Here is a 25,880-nt window from a genome sequence, read left to right as displayed (position 1 = left end):
TTTGATTTGCATTTTGCATCCACTCTTCACTTCCATAAAAGAGAGTTGGCTCAACAGTCCCTTCGTCATCCTTACCATGTTTTGGTTTCAATTTACTTTACTATTATTCACTTTCACTTTTAACGTTCTCTTTCTTTTTATTTTTTATTTTTTTTTTAACAAAAGCTCTTACTTTGGTATTAATACTTCCAGTGAAGAAGATTACTTACATCCATACATCCAGCATAATTTTGACCTTAGCTTCCATCTATCAGTCGATCAAGCAGCCAGTCAGTGACATTACATTATCGAGACTAGAATTTTTTCTATATCAAAACCTGACATGAGAGAAGCTGAAAGTTTATTTGATATATAAGCAGATCTTCAAATCAGCGTCGCACATGCTCGAGCACACATGAACTAAATGAATTGATGCGCTCTTATACCCAAAATCTAAAGGTAGATCTTGCCTATACCTACAATCATTCAGTACACCTCGGGATTTTAATCTCCCACGCAGCCATCGCTATCTTCAACTTCCAAATCACGTTCCAGTATTCTATCTCTCTCTCTCTCTCTCTCTCTCCTCTCTCTCTCTCTCTCTCTCTCTCTCTCTCTCTCATAAAGGTGATACAGCCTTGTATTGCACAGAGGGGCCAGAGACCATCTTCAAAGAAGCAAGAATATAGTTTCAAATTCTGGTTACAGATTTGTGAACGTGTGTGTGTGCATATATGTTTGTATGAAAATATAAAGAAGGGGTGACCTATTTCTCTGAAAATGTGTAGAGAGAGAGAGAGAGGAGAGAGAGAAGAGAGAGAGAGAGAGAGAGAGAGAGAGAGAGAGGCTGACCCATTTCGTGAGGATGAAATCTGGGGAAGTGGGAACCATGTTGGAGGAGGGTAGGGGGTGTGTGGCGAGAATGGCGGCTGGTGGACGTAATTGGACAGGATATGAAAAGCTTTAATCGAGCAACGAAAGTAGGTCTGCGGAATGAGGTCATATGATCCCGTCGGGAAACATGGAAAATCCTTTTGTGGGGGTGTCGGCGTTGATGATTGGGAGTGGGGCGAGGTGGGTAGGGGCCACTTGGCCGGAGAGGGTACATACTTGTATCATCGTACTATAGATGTTAGCTTACCCTTCAACTGACCTCTCATAGTAACAGATTAATGATCTCGGTGCCTAGATAATATTATCTGGAGAAGGGAGATGCAAGACTGGCTGTGACCTACTTTCCATGCACCGCGGGCCTCTCTCAAAATGTCGGGGAGAGAGAGAGAGAGAGAGAGAGAGAGAGAGAGAGAGAGAGAGAGAGAGAGAGAGAGAGAGAGAGAGAGGACATTTACCTTCGTGGCTTCTTTACCTTCTATAGGAAGAATATGTGGAGAGAACTTGTCCTCTGCAATTGATATCTTAAAAATATATTCTCAACTATCATTATTATTTGTTGAAGTATTGAATGTAACGTCCTCTTTCTCTGATATATTATTTCTAAGATTGTTACAGGGAATTGGGAGTGGGAGAGTTATCTTTTATCGTACGGTTTTTATTCATGAAGTCTTTGGGGATTATTGATTACGCAAAATACTACTTCTAGATTCAGCTTCTCTTTCTCGTAATTATTTATGGCATAATGTAACGGGCAATTACAGAGCCGTAGTGCCAAGAGAAAGTCGTTACTGTACTCCTCCAGAAGGTCTTGCTTTTGCCTCATTTGAATAGCATCCGGCATCCAGATGTAATTTGGCAATGCAGTGTGCTCTGCTCTGCTCTCTCTCTCTCTCTCTCTCTCTCTCTCTCTCTCTCTCTCTCTCTCTCTCTCTCTCTCTCTCTCTCTCTCGACCAGGTTTCTCTGTTCATGTTAAAATTGGTGGTCAGGTTTATTTGTTTTATTGTATTGGGTAAAGATTAAAAAAAAAAGGATCCTTCGCAAACTGAGTTATTTCGTAAAACAATATCTCTCGTTAGATATCATTCTGAACCATCTTTGATTCATTTATTAATATGTAAATAAATCATATCACATATACTTAATTTTCAACGACAGAAACTTTCAGAAATGCTTTCGGGAAAATAAATTGAATCCAATGTAAGCAGAATAACAAATTGTTTTGGAAATATCATATGAATGCAGAGATTCTCTTTTTTACAAAGCTCATAAACAAGAAATAGGTTCAACTGTTCGTTCATATGTGGTCTTGATGTCATCTCCAAAAGAAAAATGATAGATCCACCGACATCTAATCGCATAGATTTGCAGCCGCATAACGCTTTTACCGATTCAGACCCTTTCTGAAGCGGTTGCATATAGTCATTGCCTTCATAGGTTGACGCACGCCCTTCTTCAAATGCTCAAGGTTCGTCCAGGAAACATCTTCCCAGTTTAGCAGCAGAAACACTTACGAATATGTAGTCTATTTCTTGAATACAATGGGCGATATTAAAGGAAACAGGATGTGTGCTTATTGATTACGACGGTCTCTCTCTCTCTCTCTCTCTCTCTCTCTCTCTCTCTCTCTCTCTCTCTCTCTCTCTGAAGAGACAGCAAGACTAAGTTTCGCCTTGTATGCGAGATGAAACCCAAGTACCAAAATACAAAGTTAAAGTTAAATTACAAAAGTAATCCAAAGAAAAAGATCTCGAGCAAGCGCAAGGAAGCGACAGCCTTCATCAGGACACAGCACAGACATCGTGACAAATGCTTGCACAAGCATAATAAGGGGTCAGTCTAACGCACACGAAAATCACGTATACATGGTTGTGAGTCCTGTTGAACAAATAAACGGATTGCGATTGTAATGATTAGCCTCGTCATCATGACGAGCCGTAGGTCCAATTGTGTATAGTTTACTGGACACCCTTTTATTTTGTCTTACTTCATCCAGAACCTTTTCATAATAGAAACGTTATTGGCTGAAGTTCTTTTTGCATGCCTCAGAATTGATTATCCATGAAGCAACCTGCTACTCTGTGTGTATGTGTGTGTGTCTAGAATGCCATCATGGCGTAGGTGAGTATTTAGGAGGAAGCCGAATTCATGGTTCCTTTTCTCTTTCATTTAATTAAGTTGCCTTCTGTACCTTCATGTAATTAGTATGCTTTTGTGTGTGTGTGTGTGTGTGTATATATGTATACGTATATGTATACATATGTATATTTATTTATTTATTTTCATTGCATTGCACGATTCATCAATACATGTGAGCTCATTTGCCTTTATATATGTTTGTGTTGGTGGTTATCTATTCAGAAATGATAGAGAGAGAGAGAGAGAGAGAGAGAGAGAGAGAGAGAGAGAGAGAGAGAGAGAGAGAAAGGAAATCGATCATCCTCCTTACCTCCGTCGTCAGGGGAGAAACCCCTGACTCCAGCTCACCATCCAGAATTCCCTCTTGTGCTATCTAGTATGTGCCGTTGGAAAGACTGCATTTACATTGTAAGGGTCGACTATCATTCTCTGACGAACCCATTTACTTCTCAAGCAGATTTTCGCTTTCTTCAGAAGACTCCATTCTGTTCATTTTGAGCGTTGTTTTGGGTGTATATGAGACACGGTTTCCTTATGTCGAAAAGATCAGTTCTTTACTCATAGGTCTAGTATTTGTTTTCCTAGGAAAAGCGATTTCTTGGTGTTATTGAGGCTGTACTTTTCTGTAAACTGGCGTTCATTCGTATTGTGGAGGTGGGTCATTCCTTGGAACGTCACGGGCTTGCTTGTTTAAGCGTCTCGCAAGATATTTTTAATTCACAAGTTTCATCGGTCGTATTTCGATGGTGTGATGGTTGCATTTCTGTTGACCTTTAACCTCCAAATGATTTTCCAACCCCACAAAAGGACCCTGTTATCCAATCTGTGGTTCAGATTCCCGGAACCAATTTTATCTCTGGCTAACCTCTCCCTAAGAAGCATATCGACATTCCTATATCGCCGTTTTAAGAATTCGTAAACAACTTTAAAAACTATGATATAAAAATGAGTATGCTTTGTGTAGAACTGGAGACCTGTTCAGTATAAGTTGCCTTGGTGTAACACCTGTGCGCCTCAGTACAGCTCATCGCAGGTGTCTCTAAACCGGGACACATATGTCCTAGGAACAAACACCTGTTGACAGGTGTTTGCCAGGCCTGTGATTGCTGAGAAATTTGCTCTTGTTTACTGTTGCATGTTTCGAAAACGGCAGCCATGTCCGCCGCCAAGTTGTGTTCTATCAAGCGCATCAGTGCTTTTCTAATTGTTAATTATATCCTTTCTCCGACGTTAATATTTCCGGTAAACAGCGTTACCTAGCCACATTACGTCACTTTCCGTCTAATCTCCTCCCCCTCCCCCTACCCCCCCAACTCTACCCTTTCGTCTCCTATACTATGTCCTTGACCGTCAGCATCCTTCCTGTGAAAGACTCTCTCTCTCTCTCTCTCTCTCTCTCTCTCTCTCTCTCTCTCATTGTGGCACTGATTTGGCAGAGCACGAACTCCGAAGTGTTGAAAATCGATTGAGGCTTCTCTCTTATTCACGTAGTCTTTTGCGCATGCGCAAGCTCGGGCTCTCTCAGACCCGGCAGGTTCATTCAGCCTGGATCCGTTCGATGCTGCGTTCATCTGTTTTGTTTACCTACTATTTTCTGTGGGTTTAGGAGCGTTTGTCTTGCAGTAGGGCATTGTTTAGGAGAGGCCAAATGTTTATCAGCAGATTAACCAGCTGATTTAGTAGGTTTTCGTCGTCTTGATAGTCGCCAGAAATATATTTAGGGAAGCCTGAAAGAAATCCTCGAATTTTTTACTAACAAATATTTGAGCTCATCTGAAGTATGTACTCTCACAGCGGAAGGAGAGGAACGTTCCGTATAACTGACAACCTGTCTGTGTTCTACAGAAATCTAAAGGATATACCCTTTTTTTCATTCGAGGTTATAAAGTATTTGAAATGAGTTACGTAGTATTTGGTGAACTCAAGATATAATTACTGCGAAATAATTACGCGCCCTACTACAGATACTGTTTAAGCAGATTCGTGTATTTTGCTGCCTGGCAAGTTAGGATACTAAAATGATAACTGAGAGAAAGATAAGAGACTTTCTGCGTATGTGTGTGTATGTGTTTGTTAAGGGACCCTCACTACTCTTAGAATTCTTATTACGAATCCTTATGCAACCTCTTACGTGTATCAAATGATGATATACCGGTTGGCCTTTTGGCTTGAGAAAATCTCAGGAGCGGTTCAGGAATCCAGTCGCAATTTGCCCTTAAAAATCAACCTCGGTCGCACTGATAAATTTTCAGATGCATAAACAAAGATGGTTCGTATTCATCTTCTCACTCCATCTTCTCCCATTGCTGTGTGGGGTCGATGTTTCTGACAGCTTTGGTTCGTATATCATTTTTTTCAGTGGTTTTCATTTGACTTCATTGCTCTTAATCCAGCGGTGTTCAAGCACCTCAATCCTTTCCTAGAAGAAGATTGCATGGTGGACCCCAAAGACCTTTTTTATGTTCCCCATCATGCTGGACACGCATGTGGAATTGGAGGTTAGAGGGCAGGCAGAAGCAAGACGGTGGCAGAGTACAGTGCCTTTTGCTTCTATTGCCGCTTTTGAATCAAATTTAGGTTCAAACTGGTGAGGTCCTTTTCATCCTGGGTTACTAACCTCTTGCGTCATTGGTCTGATACAGCCAGGTAAAAGATCAAAGTCAAAATGATCACGAAAAGTTTCTCTTCTTGTCAGATTCTTTTCTGGAGTCATCATTCAGGGTGCCTGTCTTGCAGACGGGGATGTTCATCCCCAAAACGTCAGTCGAGAGGTTTGCACAGAACCAGCAATGGCGCCTGACGCCCATGATCTTGGCTATTCATTCAGCTGGTTGTTTGTCAAAATTACGCGATGAATGGCATTGCCTGGTTCTTCGGCGGTTGTTTGACGGTTTTGGATGCCATAACAAGGGCCATAATCTGTGCTGTCAGTGGACCAGTTGGCATTAGTGTAGTGTTGACAGTGTCTTCAAGGATTTCCAATGGGAGATGGCATATACCCTTCTTGGCAGATATTATCATTGTGTAACATCAACAACCTCTGTTCGTTTTAAGATTTATTTTTTTTGCCATCATGTTCAATTTTGAATATAATTCTAAGGAAGACCGGAATAGTGTTATAATAATGATCGTTGGATATATACTATATATGCAGTCTGGATTAGTAATAAAAACAAATATACAAAAGAAGAAACGTGTGCCTTTTTTAAAAGTAAACTGACTTATGACAGGTGGTTAGTAAGAAATTTATTCAAAGAAAATAATTTAAATCTATTCAGCAAAAAATACATTGATTTTGATTTCTAATTCTTTCTAACCAATAGTAATTGTAAATATTGTATGTATATTTAATTTTGTAATATCCTACGTACTATGTAATGACTGATATTTTTCTAATAAAAGATAAAAAAAATGACACTTATTACATAGGAAGATATAGGAGATGAAAGCTGGCCCATTCTAGTTTTCGGAGACAAGCATTATGAATACATGAATCGCGTACAATGTTTTCGTAAACGTATATTTTCATTTAAAAGTGACTCACTTTGCTCTCGTTGATTTCGACACACTCAATGTTGAAATATAGTGTTGCTCTTGTTTTGATTAGATTTTTTGATCATATTCACTTCATATTACGACAAAATTGGAAACACGTAAACACTGTTGGGAACGTATTATTATTATTATTATTATTTTTTTTTTTTTTTTTTTTTTTATTTTCAAGAGGGTAAAAACCACTTATACTAAATCGAGGGTTTTGATTTGATTAATGATGAATATCTTTGATTATTTATGACCGTCTGTTGAGCACAAACTAAACGAGTATTAACGCCAGGTGGTTTTTACGTACGGGTTCCAGTCTTACGCACATAATGGTGCGATGTTTGTCAAAAATTCTCTCCTAAAACTTGAAGCATTTCCTCCGTTCCGCTTTCCAGGGATCCCCAACCGGCCGAAGAGGCTGCTGGTGATAGTGAACCCTGTGGGAGGGAGACGGAAGGCCTATCAGATCTACAATCAGAAGGTGGCTCCGCTCTTCCGCCATGCTGCCATTCAGACAAGGGTGATCTCGGTAAGTCTTTTTTTCATTCGTTCATCATCCTGTTTACTCATTTACATGGACAGTAGTGTACGGTGACCTATTTACTCTTTTACATGGTCAGTACTGTATGGTGACCTCTCTCCAAGACAGCCTTACTGACGCTTTCCATTTTCAGAGTCATTCTTTTTTCTCGTTTTGTGCCGCAGAGACTTGAGGTGATTGACAACTGCGATTCCACCACAGGAAGTACTGTGTGTTTGGCAATGACTTGCCAGATGCGAAATTTAAGGAGGCAGGTAGGGGTAGGTAGGTTAGGAGACCCGGAACCCAATGACACAGATGTAAAGAATTTGTTATTTGTCCCTGGATGAACATCTGTCAAAGGGTCTCAAGGTCTCTTGTGATGGACCTTGTCGGTAGCAGGTCAATTGTTCTCTATCAGTTGGACTGAGATGGAAGTGACACATTTTCGCCTCCAGAATATGAAGAGAGAACGAGATTCAAGGTGACAGTTGCAATAGTTTTAATATTACGTAATGATAGGAAAGCCAATCCAGAGGCCTGGTGTGGAGCTTTGGATTCGTCGCAGCAAGCAGTTACAGATTTTTGAGGTGAAAGGATGTTGAAATAGTTGAATTCGTTTTCTAGGGTGCAAGTATTGTATTGTGTGGAGAACCAAATCAAGTGCTTGAAGCCCAACCTACTAATATCCAAATAAATTCCTATAGGACAGGCGTAGGACCTCAAAATAGGATAAGGCGTTGAGGGAAAAGTTAATTAATAACTGTAGGAGTAATATAATTGGACACTTGAAACAGGCATTTCTTAATTTTCAATGACTGCATCTCTTTGGCACAACGTTAAAGTCTGACTGATCGAAACTTTGGAACTGCTGGTAGAAGATTAAGCATATTCCAAAATAATATAGGTTGGATAGAAGTCTGACATATCTAAAGGCGAGAGGGTAAGTTGCGAAATCATTACTGTAGGTTGAATTGAATTGAAAGTAGAATTTAGGCCGTTACTGTTAGGACTGTTGTTGTGAGCCATGTTTTCTTTCCCAGTAGGTATCGACCATAAAGGTAACTCCAGAACAAAAACATCGTCAAGAAAGGAAAAGAATATTCGCTGTCAAATGGACTTTCCCGTACTAATGAAATGTCAGGAAAAAACAGAATTAGCTCAACGCTGTCTGTTACAGTCAATTTTTTTTGTACATATGTCCAAGGTAAACTTAATGGCATTGCATACTATGCCTTGGAAACATGTAGTCATATTTCATTATAACATTTATATTTTTTTTATTTTTTATAAGAGGATTACACTAATGCAGTGTTACAGTTATTTCACAGTATTGACATTAATTTACAATGATAATTTTTCTTCTTAGAAAGACCGCTTACTTTCATAAACAGAATATCAAATAATTATGACAGTGGGTATCAGAGAAGTAAGTTCTACATTTACATTCATAAGTGTTCATCAATAGTATGTGATAAAACGTTTAAATGGGGTCTTGCAGACCGAGTATCGGGGCCATGGGCGGGATATCGTGGAAAACGGCAACAATCTAGCTGGAATGGATGGGGTGGTCGTGGTGGGCGGCGACGGTTTGGTCAACGAGGTGGTCACGGGACTGCTGCTGAGAGCAGCCTACGATTCCGAAATTGATCCCCACCAGCCAGATGTATCCTTACCTCAGACGCAAGTTAGAATCGGAATCATTCCAGGTAATGTATTGTTACTCTCCTTTTGTCTTCGGTGAATCTTCTCTTAAATGTCTATGCTACAGGTTAAGGATAAATTATCCAGAAACCAGAACACTTAGCGGGAAGTAATTTTTTGCCCATAAAAATCTATTCATCGATATTTCTAAAACATGTAAGTCTCCCGGAAGATTTATAAGTTGAGATTAGATATCAAAATCAGAATCTCCAAGCTCAGTAATAATGAGCTGATGGTGTCTTTTGTTTCCAGCATTTCTTGCACGTATTTTCAGTGTCATGTATTTGTAGTAATTGTTGATTCTACCAACAGGTGGCAGCACCGATGCAACTTGCCACGGGACGCATGGCACCAGCGATGTTGTAACTGCTGTCCTTCACATCATCATGGGTAATAAAATGTTGTTCTGTAGTTCTTACAGTAACTTGTCCCTTTGTACAAGGAAGAATTATTCATCTCCCCCAATCCTTTGGGAGATTTCTCCCATCTAGATATGTCGTTGCACCCTGGCTGGCAACTTAATTCTGTAATACCCAATTACATTTTTATTTTTCATTTCTTTGCGCTCAGGCTAAACAAGAGCATTACTTTTCTTGTGCCATTGGCTCGAAAATACTTCCTTAAGAAAAAGTACTACGATATCGAAAGATGACAATCGGTAGTCAAACTTGGGTGGCATAAAATGTCTGCTTCATGGATGTGTATAGAGAAAAGTTTGTGTAAATAGATGGTTATTAGTATTAATTATAATTTTGGGATACGTAAAAATCCATAGTTGATTTTATTGGTACTTTTATTTCATACTCCCATATTACCTGCAAGTATGCCATTGGAAAATTATGCTAGGATGGAATTTAAATGCAGCTTTCATCCTTATTTATGGCATAATGATTTTTTTTTATAAAGATTTAGTAGGTAATCTACAGAATTTGTGATGATGTATATGACGATGAACTTAATCAAACAGGTGACTGTCGAAATGTTGATGTGGCTGCAGTCCATGCCAGAGGAAGACTGCAGAGTGTAGCAACTACAATGGTATCCTACGGTTACTTTGGAGATTTGCTGGAAACCTCTGAACGTTGGCGAAAACTGGGCCCTTCTCGGTACTTGGTGTCTGGCGTATTGCAGTTCCTAAGGAACCGTTCCTACGAAGGTCAGCTCAGCGTGTTGGCTCCAGAAACGCCCCTTGCCCAACCTGGTGACTCGAAGTCGTGCTGCCACCAGTGCAGCATCTGCACGAAAGCTTCCAAAAATTCCCCTTCTTCTGGAGAGTGGAAACAGGTTAGTTGCTGGTTTCATTTTAGCTGGGAAAGCCTTCATCTTTAATTGCGGCGGGTTAACCGGATATTCATGATTGTCTTTTATTATAAGAAAAGTTTAGAAGTAACTGAAATGTTGATTTTCTTGTTGAAATTAACCTATATCAGTAAGAGAGAGAGAGATTATGTTTATTGGAAGACAAAGTAAGTGCTCATTCTTAGAGGTTTATAATGTATCACAACCTGTCAGTTTTGATTTTTTTGTTTTAACTTAGAATCCATTACATGTTGTGATTTTTAGTTGTTCGCATTTTTATAACACCTTCAGACAGAATAATTTAAGTTTTAATGGAGTGGCCTCATGAAAAGTTTACTTTGCATAAACATGTTTATAATGTTGATGGGTACAAAGTCCGATAAATATTTACACGGTGATAAAAATTGGGAATTTCGGTAATATCCAGGACATTTGTTTATTTAGGTAAAGGAAGTGTATAGAAATGAGTAGTTGTTGCAGGAGAATATTATTGCTGCATCCTTGCACAACTCTGTAAGTTCCAGTCTGTTTATTTTGACTCTGTTACTGTGTGATAGATTAGTTTTTGCAGGAACAGAAAAAAAAAAACCAGGAACAGGAGGAAAAAAATTAAAGTGAGGCCTATGGGATATTCACCTGATTGTTACATTTGTTTGGATAACTTTCTTATTACATCTTATTACATACAGGCCAACATCAAAGATATATATATTCATTTTCATTCTTTTCACATTCAAGAACAAGGGCAGTGAATAGAGCTATAGAAAACCTTTCTGTAAAGGGCAAAAATTTCCCTATTCAGGTGCACTGAAATGGCACATTGGGTCACCACCCTACCAGACTGGCTTCATGGGTTAAGCACCCTTTGTAAGACCAGAAATCCACCTCCAAAAAAATATGGGTTAGCAGCAATCAAAGAGGTCTGGACTTTCTGGGGCTTACAAAACTTACTCAGAAATGGTACAGTTTGGCTATGAAAAGCACATTTCACATTATATGCAAAGTACGTATTGTTTTTTTCGTATTTTTTTTTTTTAGTACATGAAGTAGTTTTTACACCCACAGTGACAATTGATTATAAACCGACATGCCAATTATTTGTAATAATTTTGTGTATACTATACAATATATTTGTAGAGAATTGTTTATTAGAAGATTTTAGTTTCAGGTAATCAAGGTTACAATCAAGATGTATGACATTATCATGGAATAATTGGTTGTCAGATTCAGGCCTTTAGTTGTCCTTTAATTCTGTGCTATTGCAATTTTAATTGATACATCCTTTATTGAAAGGGTGTGACTTAAGCTACATTTAATAAATTTTTGTGGTATCCTCAAAAAGTGAAGTTTGCCCAAAATTTAGGCTTGAACTGTTGGACATATGTTGGAACCACATATTCTTTACAAATAAGATTTCAAGACTTTTGAAAGTGGGCATGGTATTGGAAAATGTAGTTTTTTTTATACTGGATAAAGGAAAGCACTGGACACTAACAAACAATCTCTTTCAGTTTACTGGTAGATGGAGTGTTGTAACTTCAGCTGTGGTATCTTGTGCATGTCGCCTCACCCCTCATGGCATCTCACCTTCTGCCCATTTGGGGGATGGATGTACTGATCTTATTTTGGTGTCTGGCGGGTCAAGATTGCGTATACTTAGTTATTTATATAGGACCAGTTGCACTGGAAATGCTGTAAGTAATATTTTCATTTCATTTCCAATGTTGGTGTTTTATACTACTTGGGAGGGGTTAATAAGTATGTACAGTATATCCAAAGGTAAAACTTTCAAATGCAACTTTTTTTTTTTTATGTAGTGGAGCATATTTCAGTTTTTTAAACATTTTTATTGGCCAAAAAAATAATAATAATCTTTTACTTATCTGGTCACTGGTTTATGTAGAAAATAAGGGTACTTTAAAGATTACATTATTTTTAATAAGCTATTTTTTTTTCTTTTTATCTGGGTAAACATTGTTCATAATATTTTCGCTTGCATTTTTATATTGCTTGCAATAACAGCTTTGTCAATGTGCCTGAAGTATTAGGACAGAGACCTTTTAGGAATGAAATTTAGTAGAAACTAGAAATTGTGAAAGAAATTATGTTGTCTGGTATTATTGTTGTTAACTTTGGTTTAGGTGTACTGTAATGTTTATTGTTTTCTTGCTGTGTGACCATCTTTCTGACATTTTCTCTATTTGGAATGTATTCTTGACAGGTGTGGTAAACTTGCAAAGTACAGTAATGCTGGTGGTATACTAATATAATTTAATTCAAAAGCCATTGGTCGTCCGATATATTGAATAGGTTAATAATATTCCATCCATCTTCTGAATCTTAGGATAAAATTGTGAGGAGAAAGTTGAATTGTTGAAGAGGGGATGACTGTAAGCAGGCAAACCTCCTTCATTGTGATAACTGTATTTTGGCATACAAGAGACGGAATGCATTTTAGGAACGTGTGTGATATTAGGAAATGATGTTAATTAAAGCCTTAAGAGAGGAATGGTCGACATCAGTAAAATATAAAATAACCGGCAGGTCAGGTTAACTGTGCATGTTTTTATATATGATTGGCTATGATGTAGTCTTACATTTGCACGATGGTTAATTTTGACATGAATTCGTGATGAGCAGTAGCATTGGCCCATAGTTCTGCTATTTAGTACAAAGCAGATATTCATAATTATATGCTTTTCAGGTGTGACTTTTGCTTAGCTAACAGGTCAGTAACATACTCATAAGAAGCTAGGGATTCCATGAGTAAATAGTTAGCAGCCTACTATGGTGAGATAACATACACACATTAAATACCTTGCATGAGGAAATTATCACACCCGGTCCTGCTGTTAGCACCACTGGAACTGTAATGGCAAGGTGGTGTGGTTACACCCCAATGATTTGGAAATATGAAAGTAGGGGCTTATGAAAGTAGGTTAAGCCCCAAAGACTTTGGAAATATGAAAGTAGATAACGGTCTATATAAGACTGCCCTTACCTTGCTATTGCTCTTTGTCATCCTGACATCTACATGAGAATCCTGGCCTTGATCTCCAGTGGATCTTGCCTTGTGAAAACCTTAATATGTTTATAGTTTTTCAAGAAGGGTAGTGCAGGAATTAAAGGTGGGAGGACTAGAAAAGAACAGGAGTCATGTGTAGATGCCTTACTTAATTTTTATGATGTCTTCATGTTCAGAATTTAAAAAGGAAATGACATCTTGCATATAGACAGCATCTACTGTAAAAAAATATTTATTTGCTTGAATTATATGGAGTTTGGTATGTTAGTGAATTTACACTTACATGAATTGCTTGGAACCAGTGCTTCACAGAGGGGGACTAATGTATGTACAGTACCATATGGAAAGGTGTGGGAGTGATCGAGGGTACTTGCAATATTCTCAACATAAAAATGATAAAACAATGAAGTGGTGAATATGGTGAATATTGCCAGAATAGAACTTGATTGCAATATTATTACTTATAACTTCACTTTGTTTGATGATGTATAGTCTTAACTATCAGAAGAAATTATCTCAAAATATGTATTAATCCAAATAACAGTAATGTTTTAGAGTATTATCTGTATAGACAAAAATAACCCATTCAGGGGTGAGAAGAAACTCATAAGACAAACCTTGTTTAAGTGAATGCTTTAATTTTAAGTCAGGAAGTAACACTTTACAATAATTGTAATTTTTTCTACAGCTTAGTTTGAACCACGTCAAAGTTCATCGCGTAAAAGAAGTTCATTTCACACCAAAAACGCCTGGACCAAAGTCAACTTGGAACTGTGATGGAGAGCAACTTGATGAGCCAGCTCTTAGAATTAAGTAAGTAGTACTGCAGTAATTGATATTAAGTGAAGTTTATTTTAGGACTTTGAATAAGATAACCTTCAGACATGTCTTGTCTTGATACGTATAGCATTCCTTTTCTTTTCTGTTGGTGTTTCTAATTAACATGCGTGAAATAATGATATTATTAGCACCAATATGGAATGTCTCTGCATCAAACTCTTTCAAGACTTCCTAATCAAATGCCGTTTTCATCATGTATCCTCCATTTAACAAAACCTTATCTTACATAGCTAACCATGTTGCCACATATGTGTGCATTTCAACAGTCACTTCCATAGTGGGATAATTAGCTCAACAGTTATTATTTTCATTAGGAATACATACTTCCGAGTGTCTACCAACATTTTTCAAGCATCCATTCATCTTTCTTATGTAAACTGACCCTTGTAACTTGACTCTCACCAAAATTAAACTTTCTGCTCCTACAAACTTCACTAAATTCTTCCAGTAGACTAGCTAATCTTCACTCTGGCCAATTAAAACTTCAATACAATAAATACAAGTCAATTATATTCTATTCTTCATTAACATCTTTTCTTATCCTATTGGAATATTTAACAGCCATATCTGTTTTTGAGACCAACTTCTGTATTAAACCTAACTAGTATACTCTGTTTTTTTTTCATCTGTCCATCCTCCTATGGTGTTTGTGCATGGTAACACTGCGTCCCGGGCTTTAAATAATATCCTATTTCGAATAGTCATGATGTAATTGGCATACAGTAAATTATTAAAACACTTTTCAATTGCAAATGTATACCCAGATATCCTTTTATTTACCTAAAACTTACACATAACGTAAATATTTAAAGCCCGGGATGCAGTGTTACCATGCGCGACCACCACAGGCAGATGGACAGATGGAAAAATCAGAGTACTAGTCAACCTGATCCACATATTTAATACAGGCTTTGCTTTTATTAAAAAACTACTTGCTCTTCAAATGAACAATTTAACCATACATCCTCGCTGCCCTGAACATGACATGTCAGTTGTATTATGTAGTTCCATGTTCTGTAAGCCAAATACGACAGCTTTTTGATTTTACACAAACTATTCCTTGTCTAAACCTACACTAACATTAAAAATGATATGTGCACACATATACTGATCAAGTACTGATAGATGTCAATTCTGTTGATCTAGACTTGATATATATATTTTTTTCAGGATTCATTGCCAGCGTGTACAGATGTTTTGCAGAGGTATTGAAACTTGGAATGATTTGCAAAAGCCAGTACCCAAGAAGTCCCCATGATCAACACATGCCGAACCTCCAAGTACATACATTCTCTTTAGTCTAAATTGCAACGAATTGTTTTTGAGAGAGAGAGAGAGAGAGAGAGAGAGAGAGAGAGAGAGAGAGAGAGAGAGAGAGAGAGAGAGAGAGAGAGAGAGAGAGATTTTATTTTTTATTGCCATTTTCTTGACTACGCTAAAAGTGCTATGATTTTACGTGTAATTAACTGTTTTTTTAAATGTAATCTAGTTACCTTCGTTTGAGGTTTTTATACACATGTACTCTTCTCTCTACCCAAGTCCAGTAAAGATCAACAAATGTAAATGTAAGCATCACAGGGGTTCAGCAAGTCTTACTACTCAAGAAATGTTAATGTAGCACAACATGATACAATTAAAGATGGGGTTGTCAAGTCATTTTACAATTGGAGTGCAGGCAATGGGAGAGGAAGTTGAACTACAAAAATGACTTTTAATGAGTTTTTATGGCTGTGTATTCTATTAAGTCAGAAGTATATATATCTTTAAAGTTGAAAAAGTTTTTTATTAATGAATTTTTGTAATAGTTATGAAACATAATGAAGTCATTCAGTCTAGTATTTATAATTTTTCTGTTATAATCATTGTTGTGTGTGGAAAGAGTACCAGATAACATACCAGTAATTATGAATTTGAATTTATTGTTGACTGTATCCTTTGTTATAAGACTTAAAAAAGCTTTACTGAATACATTTTTATCTATTCAAAATTGTATATACTAGCAAGACTATCTACTGAATAGTCTATGAACAGAAAGATGTGACATGAGAGAGGGACCAATATAGAATGTGACACCTGGAGAATTCATGAAAAATAGAGGAGCTTCAGAAATTTCAGGAATGGCAGGAATTTAATAGAAGCAGCTTTGCAACAAGTTACTGATGAGCTTACCAAGTCATAAAAGTTTGATAAAGAAAAAAATAAGACCAGTAGAGTTGGGTAAATAAAAAGATCCTCCCAACAAACAAACTGTGCACTCCAATGTGCAAAGACTGCTCGAGTTTGATATGATGAACTGGCATGTAGGATATGATAGTAATGGAGGTTGCATGCATGGAATTTTGGGCTGGTGTGATTAGTATTTGATAAAGGTGCTGGGAAAAAAGTTTGAAAATCAATTGTTAAATTTAGTTGAACACCAAGGAAATCAGAAACAGGTGCAATTATCATCATTGTAATTACATTGTATGTTTTAAAACTGGTCATGCTCTTAAAAAGATTTTGAAATTATTGCCATTAGTATGTTATTCTGATGACAGGACTACTATGATACATTTTTTATTTAGTCCATATTATGGTATTTGACATATCTGATTTTTTTTTTAAAGCAGATGCCCATAATCTGTGAATTTGTGTGATAACTGAAGTGAGAGTTAATTACGAGGAAAAATACAAATAGCAAACAAGCTTTTGAGGATTACAAGCTTGGGTATTTGAAATATTGTGTCACAGAATAAATCACTTGAAAATTAGTGGTAATATCACCAGTAGCTCTCCCAATATCTTTGTAATAGTCACCTATTCATAGTATTTAACTGGATGTTAATAACACCACACCCCTAATACTTAGCATAACTTGACATCGGTAAAACTATGTATAACAGCATGGTAGCTGAGGTTGCAATTGAGTATATGAAGCAGTCTAGACAAAACTTTCAGAACCAAATAATCTAACTTGCAAGACTGTAGAAAATCATCTCATAACTTTTGAAATGCACATAGCCATAACTTAGTGTATATGGCATCACAATACGTCGGTGTTTGACAATTCTGTCCCATTTTATATTTTTCATATTCTAAATTTAAACATTGCAGTACAGTATATGTATGGGAATACATTATTAAAATTGACAAAATTCAATACAAGCTAGTAGAACACAACCTGATTAACTTGCAGGGTCAAATGATAATTGGGTATGATATCTTAAACTTCATGTCATACTTGGTGACCATTTTTTAATAGTGGGCTGTGACTGATTATAAAATAGAGAAATTTTATATTTATAAAATGGTCTTCCTGTTAAATGTGATTCTAGAATTATTTTTTGAGCTTCACTGACAGTATAACTTGGAGGAGATTTGTGCTGATGAAGTGAAGTAGCACTTTATTTGTATTTGAGCTCATGCAAGTATCAATCTCAGAAGTGCAATACCTGACAGAAACTAAATGTACAAGCATTTTACTGTAATGCACTGAAAGTGCTGTTAGTAGAATAATGTGTAATCTATATGTAGTGCCAATGTTTCAATGTTGTATGGTGGTACACAGTCGGACTTCTTGAAAATACGAGTGCTAAATCCATATAGTAATATAGTAAGTGTTTTACGAAGTGATAAAACTTCCGACATTAATTACAGTACTGATTTTTGTCAATAGAAAAACAATTCCCATTGTATATTAAGTTTTTAAAGGGTTTCTAAAAATATTTTAAGTCTAGTTTTTTTTCTTTGGTCTGGCTAAATACTTAAACCTAGATAAAGAGAGGGATCTATACATACAGCCTTATTTCTCTACAACGAATAAGGAGTCTCAACACATTTTATCATGGAACTCTACAAAACCTCAATATTTTAGATGATTTTTTTAATATCCCATATAAGAAGGCATTCTTAATGTTGAGAGTTCTGATATCCCAGATAAGAAGGCATTCTTAATTTTCTAATCCAGTTTAGGATTTGCTCATGGCCTGTCCACACTAGCAGGCATGCCCGTTGGCCCACTTCCAGCTGTTTATATTTTCTCGCTTCTGAAGCAGTGCTACCAGATAATTGCATCATTCTGGCTAAATAATCAGTCAGTCAGTATAGGGGAATGGGTTTTGGGAAGTGTGTTTGCCCATCGGGCAGTGCCTGCTAGTGTGGAGAAGTTCAGAGCCAAGCAGCAAACTATTGACTGTGATATGATACTATTATTAATAAGTGTAGTTATTACACGATGGAAACTGGTAGTAGACGTTCTTGACATTACATAACTTGCTGCTATTCATTTAAATTCCCTTCTTGTGAACTAAGGGCAACAATAAAATACTGTAGCTATATAAATTTGATATATTACAGTCTTTCTAAATTATGTATTCTTTGAAAGGAAATTGCAATTGATCTTAGGCAATTCATTAAATACTATGCATCAATGATCTGTTAATATGAATATTTTGTGTGTATTTGTAGATACAATATATATTTGCACATTCCAATAGTTATGTATATGTAAGTACAGTGCTATATATGTATATTTGCATACAATAAAACTTGTCAGTAAACAGACTGAGTTTCCAAACACTATGCCTGAACTTGAACATCATTACTTCTCATTACTTTACGTAACTGATACTTTGATTCAAAAACTTCTCTTTGTGCAATGTTAAAACAAGTTAAAAATGTGGAATATTAAAAAAATATAAAAATTAAGAATGATGTAGTACTTAATGTAGTTAGGTTACAAAATAACCATAAATAACACTACAACATGCAAGAATGTCTTGAAATCCTCTCACAACTAGCAAATCGTTCTATGAGCGCTCACATCCATTGGAATAAAAAGATTCATTGCACTATCAATTAAAGCAAATGCCTCTGTCATTGTCTTGTAAAATTTTGCCCTGGCTCTTTAAAATGTATTGTCATCACATCATGATTTCAATACCATAGGAACCACCAATCCCATCAAAAATTAGTTTTATCATAAAATGAACCAAGGTAAATGGGATGTATCTCTCAAACAGTTGATCAAACAAAATTTCCAATTTATCATCTTTAAAGAAACAATGTGCAAAAAAAATTAAACAAGAAAGGCTGACAAGAGGCAGTGGTAGTTTCCTCAAGATCATCAAGCGCACAACACAATGAGTGGAACAACCCCTGGGAAAAACAGCTGCTCCAACTCTCTCCTAAATGGGTTTTGAAGAACCTGGTGACCACTCCTGGACTGGACATGAAGAATTAAACACAGTAGTGTTGACTGCTGAATGACAATTGAATATTAAACTCCTAATTACTTATGGTAAAACTATAGTCCACATTACTGTAGACACTCAGGTGATGAGCCAAGGCAGAGTTTAGTTCCTTGAATTCATGATGCACAGGCCTGTAGAGTAACATATAACCAGTCAAAAAGGCCATGGTAGCACCAAAATGAAATGTTTGAATGAACGTGGGCAAGTTGCTTGTCATGGTAGTAGATGGTATTATTGTATTGTGGCAACCTTCCGCACGGGTGAAGCATTCATTCCGTCTGCCGTGGTTGCTACCTTGGACCAGGTTCCCTGCTCCCCAGCAAACTAAGTAAGGTACTTTTCTGCCTTTCACATGCCATAGAAAGTTCTACATGCTTGAAGATGCATTAACTACTTTCCTTCAAGTTGTTTCACTACTCTATAAACAAACAATCTGATGGGACAAACAGTTCCAACCTTTGTAACTATTTCTACAATTCTCACAAAACTTAACAGCTGAAAGTAATCTTGCTCAACAGACTGGGCAAGTCTCAGGTTCCTCTTTATGCTTTCTGAAGAGCAAAATGAAGAGGCAGTAGTGTATGTGGTTTTAAAGCCAAGACATTTTAATCCAATGTGAAGCCTCCAAGCCACTATGTCAATAAGCCCTAGGATCTCCAAAGCCCTATCGACTGTGTGATGGGAATGGAGAACATTGTGAACAGAATACCTCAGGTTGGCAAAAGCCATCCCAGGTGTTGGCTTGGGCCCAATAGCAAGATAATCACACACTTGCTGTTATGGACAATTGGCTCGTTCTGGAGTCCTTAGAAGCACAGCTTCTCCAAAAAAGGGCCCTCCTCACAATTTGTCATGACTTCTTGAGGCTTGTGACAAACAAGATGTTGGAGATCGTGCTCAAGCAGCAGGCTAACTGCTTAAGTACCTAGGCATGCTGATAGATGGCAACAGTGATATTTCAAGACTTCAAACTCTTGCATCAACTGACTCCGAGTGGTTTATCTTTTTCTGTCATGAGGAACAAATAGTTAGGCTTTTAAATCTTGTTGTGCAAAGGTACCTCTGCCTACACCCTGACGTGGCATTGTTCAGCCTCAAGTAACTTTTGAGCAGGAGTTACCCGAAATACCCCAGTTCAGAGATGTATCTGTTCTCACACACATTGAAAAGAGGTGTGGGGTGCACACCTGTCACTGAAAAGCATTTGGTAGAGGCCTCAGATAGAGATGTTGCCTCAAGATTATACTTCTACTGGCCTTAGCCTCATTGTAGCATTACATAAGTTTTGTCTCCAATCTGGGTCTTGTTCTCGAGCTTGTGGCAAACTCAAGACAATCAGTTTTTGTCCTGAAAGAATGTTGTCAGGAAGCAGGATGAGATACTTTGGTGTCCACTGTGAGCCCCACAGCAGAATCTATGAGAACCAGACCTCTAATATCTATTGGGGCCTAGGTACCAGCAGGCACAAGGTGGTGTCTAGAGAATGCTCTTTCTCTGGGTTAATGAATGTTCAGTTCACAGGTAATGAGGGCTGGTGCTCCCGTAGCATCCCACTTTACTTAATTTTTTTCTTATGGATGTCACCCACATTCTTAAACTCATTTCCCAATGGCCTGTGGTGGCTGCTCAAGTCTGTTATCTCCTAGGCCCTCTTAGATGGAGAAAAAAAACAACCACACACACACACACACCCCATGCCTAAGGCACTTACGAAGCATAAACCTGGAGGCTGAATTGGGCAGAAACTCTCTAGGCTAGATTGTTAGGGAGGTCAGTCATTGCTCTTCTACTCAACTGTGACAAAGAGCTTCAACTTGCCTAACACACTAGATAATTTTTCCACCCAATGAGGGCATCTCCTACATAAATAGCAAGGTATGTATTCCTGTATGAACAAATACATACTAATTTTGTCATTTTTAAAAGTACTACAGTAATTTGTATTTTTCATGTACATACACAAACAAGAGCCTTTTATCATAATTCCACCTAAAACAACTGTGCAAAATCCCTGATGCCAAGGGAAGTGCTTGATGATGGCAAGTCAGTCCACAACCCCTCACCAAGTTATCATCTTGTAAACAAGTTTTCAATTACTCCAACTTGCACTGACCAATACTGAAAATATACAAGGCTCTAGTTTGTATACCAATGATTAATACAAATTACTTAAAAAAAATTTTGTTCCAACTAACAAAAGTACTGGAACCCTAAGGTTATTCAGGAAAATAAAAACTTTTATAATTTTCTATCAATGTTAAAAAGGCACTGTAAAAGTTTCACTAACATAAATGTCCATTATTACCTTAATGCCAAATGTGAGTTAAACAAGAAAAAAACACACAGCAATTAAAAGTGCAGCCTAGCATTCCATTATTAATTTATGAACTTCCGAGAGGTTAACTCGCTCCCAATTTAAACAAAAATAAGCCTGCCCGATAAGTTTTAGAAACTACTTTTAACCGGGTCTTTAAACTAAGTTCCCAGCCACCCTTAGCCCAACTCTAGTAGAGTTGGAGAATAGTCAGTTGAATGCAATCCCGAAGCACATTATGGGGACAAGTGAATTCTTGTGAATTCTTGGACAGAGCAGTGTAATAGAGATGGTGTAGACTTATTGAAACTTCAGTGCAAGTATGTCTGTCTGTATGGTGTTTTTACGTTGCATGGAACCAGTGGTTATTCAGCAAAGGGACCAACAGCTTTACGTGACTTCCGAACCACGTCGAGAGTGAACTTCTATCACCAGAAATACACATCCCTCACTCCTCAATGGAATGGCTAAGAATCGAACCCGCGACCACCGAGGTGGGAAGGAAACACCATACCAACCACGCCACTGAGGCGCTTCAGTGCAAGTATGATATAGAGGCTTGGTAACTGTTGTAGGAGAGGAGTTTGAGCCCTCCTGTCCTGAGTCCTTCATATTCTTTCTCTGTGCCGACATGCACTACTCTTGGCCATGAATTCTTTGGTCTAAAGGGTCGTTTACAACATACCTGTCTAAGGGATTTGGCTGGAAGGTTCGTATGGTGCTTTTATATTGCATGGAACCAGTGGTTATTCAGCAACGGGACCAACGGCTTTACACGACTTCCGAACCACGTCGAGAGTGAACTTCTATCACCAGAAATATACATCTCTCACTCCTCAACGGAATGGCTGAGAACCGAACCCGCGACCACCGAGGTGGGACACTAATACCATACTAACCACGCCGCTGAGGCGCTTTTGCCTGGAAGGGATGTCAAAATGACTAACATCCAAGTGTAAAAGGTGTTGTTAACATCTTATGCACTTGGAAATTGGTCGTTTTGAATGGCATACAGGCAAACCTATCAGACACGCACCTTATGTAAAGGAACCTATATGGAGCCGTGGGGGAATCATGAGTAACTCCCTTCCAGGACTAACAGCAGCTACCAAAAATAGGTTTTCCTGTCAAATTCTGTTTTATGGTTATGCTAAACTAAAAAAAAAGATGACAAATTTAAACTTTTATCTCTTGGAAAACTGGTGAGTGCAGGATTGTCTGCCAGACAGAATTTCAGGCAAGGATTTTCAACCTAGATGGAATCTCCATCACTGTTCATCAAAGTAGGATTTGACTTTGATTTATATAGATTTTTGGCATTACGCCAAACACGGGGAAACTAAGACCATTCAGCGCTGAAACGGAAATTGACGGTGAAAAGGTTTGAAAGGTGTAACAGGAGGAAAATCTCGCAGTTGCACTATGAAACAATTGTTAGAAGGTTGACAGAAAGATGGTAGAGAGAACATGATCAAAGTATGCTCAACTGAAACTGGACCCCCTTCTAACAAATACTTAAAATCCAACTAATAATGCTTAGAACTGCCTACTTAGCTAGTAGAAAAAAAAAAAATGTACACCAGAGTATTTGAAGTTCATCACAAAGTGCATTTAGCCAAAAAATTAAAATACAGCAGTGTGAATATTTCTGTGAAAAATACCGGGGCATAGGCATATTTTACGCATGAACAAAAAAAAAAAAAACAAAATTAAAAAAAAAAAAAAAAATTGTGAATTGGCAAGTCCATGCAGGTTACACAAATTGTCAACTGGTTTTCAACAATCTTACTCCTAATTGGAAAGATAATGACCAATCTAATGCTTTTATACTTGTTTACACAGTAGTTCTCTCTTCCTGACGCCTTAGAAATTATAACCTTACGGGTATTTTCACATCAAAGGGGGAACCAAGTTCAATTAATATTTACTACAACTGCACGACGTCTTGCATACTTGGACCCAGCACACATGAATTTTACTCAATAATGCTTGTGAAAAAGCCACCTAGAGCCTTGCAAATCAAGCAAGTGTGCTATTACAATTACTTACAGATTACATAGCATTCCTAGTCTGAAGCATGTTAAATCCAAAGCTTGGATTATAGCTATCTTGTATACTTTAGAAAATCATCTGGTAGTTATACCTCTCAGTCTTTATCTACATTACGACAGCCTACACCACTTAATTTAGAGCAATCTGCAGATCTCTGCTCAAGCCATCTGACAAATTACATCTTATCTGACTGGTGCCTTTCAACATTTATGAAATTTAAGCTGTCAGCAGGCATTTGGGTAATTTTTGGCCATTCAGTGCTTAAGATACCGAATCAAATTGGGAAGGACGGACAGAAAGAAAAAAGGTATCCAGAAAATAAAGAAGATGAAATACAAGAATCCAAGGTGTTACTGGGAGAAAACCACCCAGTTACACAAGAAATAAGAAGATTGGTTGGACAGTAAGACTGAGGGAAGGAACCTGGAATGAAGGTAAAGTTAAAAGATGCACAGGGCCCTACGAGGTGCTTTCTTTTGGCAGTCTTTAAGCATCAAGATTAATGGTACCATTGCAGTCATAATTAGATTTAAAGCATTCGCTTTCTAAGTCACATTGCATAAAGAATGAACAAATGATTTTAAGTAACCTAGTAGTACAATATGTTGTTACTGACACCACAAATTCAATGTAATTGAACCCACTTATGCTTAGTGATGCGTTGGCGCAACACAACTTACGTCTCGGGTTGTTTTGACTTGCAGCCTACATACCTTTTGGTATTTGACTTTCCACTGGTATCAGAGGATAAATAGTAATTTCTTTAAGATACAAATAGAGAGTAAAAGCTAAAAGAACAAAAATAAGAATTTGAGGCTTTTCATTCTTCAGATTCAGATAGAAGACTGCATATACATGTCATGACTGAAAAAAAAAATATATATTGTTCTGGTTAACCGAGTCACATCAGTGACTAAAACATATAAATGGTCAGTTTTCAGCAATTCAAATTCTGTGAATAAGTTTTTAATTTTTCTGTAGCATTCATACAACACTGGCCACCCGAGTTCAGTGATGTGATTTCATTCTATTCATATTTAACAAAATGTGTTAATATACATATACTGTACGTTCATATAAAAAATATAGTCGACCATCATTCATGGGGGATGTGTACATGAAAATATCCTAATTAGTAAATAGAAAAATCCACAAATAAGTGGGGCCGCAAATCCAGAACTGCTAATAGGCGGGTCCAGTGTGTTTATGTATATGTATATACATACATATATATATATATATATATATATAATATATAAAATATTTCCTTTCAGGGCATTAGAAAAATAGGAATGTCTCTAAAACAATAAAGATTATTTAGCAGATTGGAATTTTTAGCAGATATCTAAAAATTTATGGCCATAAAAATTGTGTATATATATATATATATATATATAATATATATATATATATATATATATAGATATATATAATATATATATATATAAAATATATATTTTCCTTTCAGGCCGTTAGAAAAATGGGAATGTCTCTAAAACAATAATGATTATTTAGCGGATTGGAATTTTAGCAAATATCTAAAAATTTATGGCCATAAAAATTATATTAGGTTACCTACAAAACAGCTTTTGAAATGGATTTAAAAATGGGATACAGATTAGATCTCATGTTCATTATGACAGATGATGTAAAATGTTCAATCAAGCTTAAATGTCTCTTACCAAATCTTCCTATCTTGAATCATCATGACTTTACATTCCCGGAATAACTCCTACTTCAATATGAAGTTCCTTTCAAGTGACAAAATTCTCAGAGGGCAGAATAAGTTTATTGAACAACAATGTTCTCTATTCTTTACACTGCATGTCTCAAGATTTCTATTGTTTACTAGCATTTATTTAAGGGAGGACCATATAAGAACTTGAAACATATGCACAAGACAACAATGCCTTCATAAAAAGGGAGGTGGTGCAGCACATTACTGTCCTTGAAGTGTGGGAGTGCTGAGATGTATCAAAGGGCTGGCATGAATTCTTCTTCTTAATATCTAAAATTTTATTTACTTGCTGATCTTGAAAACATGAATAAAACACGTTAAAAATGACTAGTATACCTTGACGCTCATGGTCGAAGATCTATGTTTACACAGATACCAGGATTTGGTCATGTGACCTATGAAGTACCCACTGTCACGCAAGTGCAAAAAATTTAACGACATAAATTAGTTCATTGTAGTTTTGATGAATAAAAGTTAAGATTGGGTTTGATTGTTTTGCTAAATCATTCTACCTACCACCCATTCATAATAAGGAATAATTTTGAATCGGCTATAATAGTTGTTGCTTTGAGCGTATTATTGGTATCTGTAATCAGTTTGTGCA

General features: G+C 37.0%; 1 protein-coding gene across 2 annotated transcripts in view; it reads left to right on the top strand.

Annotated features, from left to right (window-relative positions):
* Positions 1 to 18,481, top strand: part of LOC135198126 (ceramide kinase-like) — a 91,903-nt gene extending 73,422 nt beyond the window's left edge. For both annotated transcript variants that reach the window (XM_064225598.1, XM_064225599.1), the window contains exons 3-9: positions 6,949 to 7,082; positions 8,575 to 8,782; positions 9,090 to 9,167; positions 9,745 to 10,061; positions 11,588 to 11,770; positions 13,790 to 13,914; positions 15,112 to 18,481. In XM_064225598.1, coding sequence (XP_064081668.1) covers positions 6,949 to 7,082; positions 8,575 to 8,782; positions 9,090 to 9,167; positions 9,745 to 10,061; positions 11,588 to 11,770; positions 13,790 to 13,914; positions 15,112 to 15,199 — 1,133 coding nt within the window. In that variant the 3' untranslated portion in view covers positions 15,200 to 18,481. The remainder of the gene's footprint in view (positions 1 to 6,948; positions 7,083 to 8,574; positions 8,783 to 9,089; positions 9,168 to 9,744; positions 10,062 to 11,587; positions 11,771 to 13,789; positions 13,915 to 15,111) is intronic.
* The last annotated feature ends 7,399 nt before the right edge of the window (positions 18,482 to 25,880 follow it).

This window comes from Macrobrachium nipponense, chromosome 21 (genome assembly GCF_015104395.2).
Source record: "Macrobrachium nipponense isolate FS-2020 chromosome 21, ASM1510439v2, whole genome shotgun sequence".
NCBI lineage: Eukaryota > Metazoa > Arthropoda > Malacostraca > Decapoda > Palaemonidae > Macrobrachium > Macrobrachium nipponense.
The sequence above is the reverse complement of the archived record's forward strand: the minus strand, read 5'-3'. Positions and strand labels throughout refer to the sequence as shown.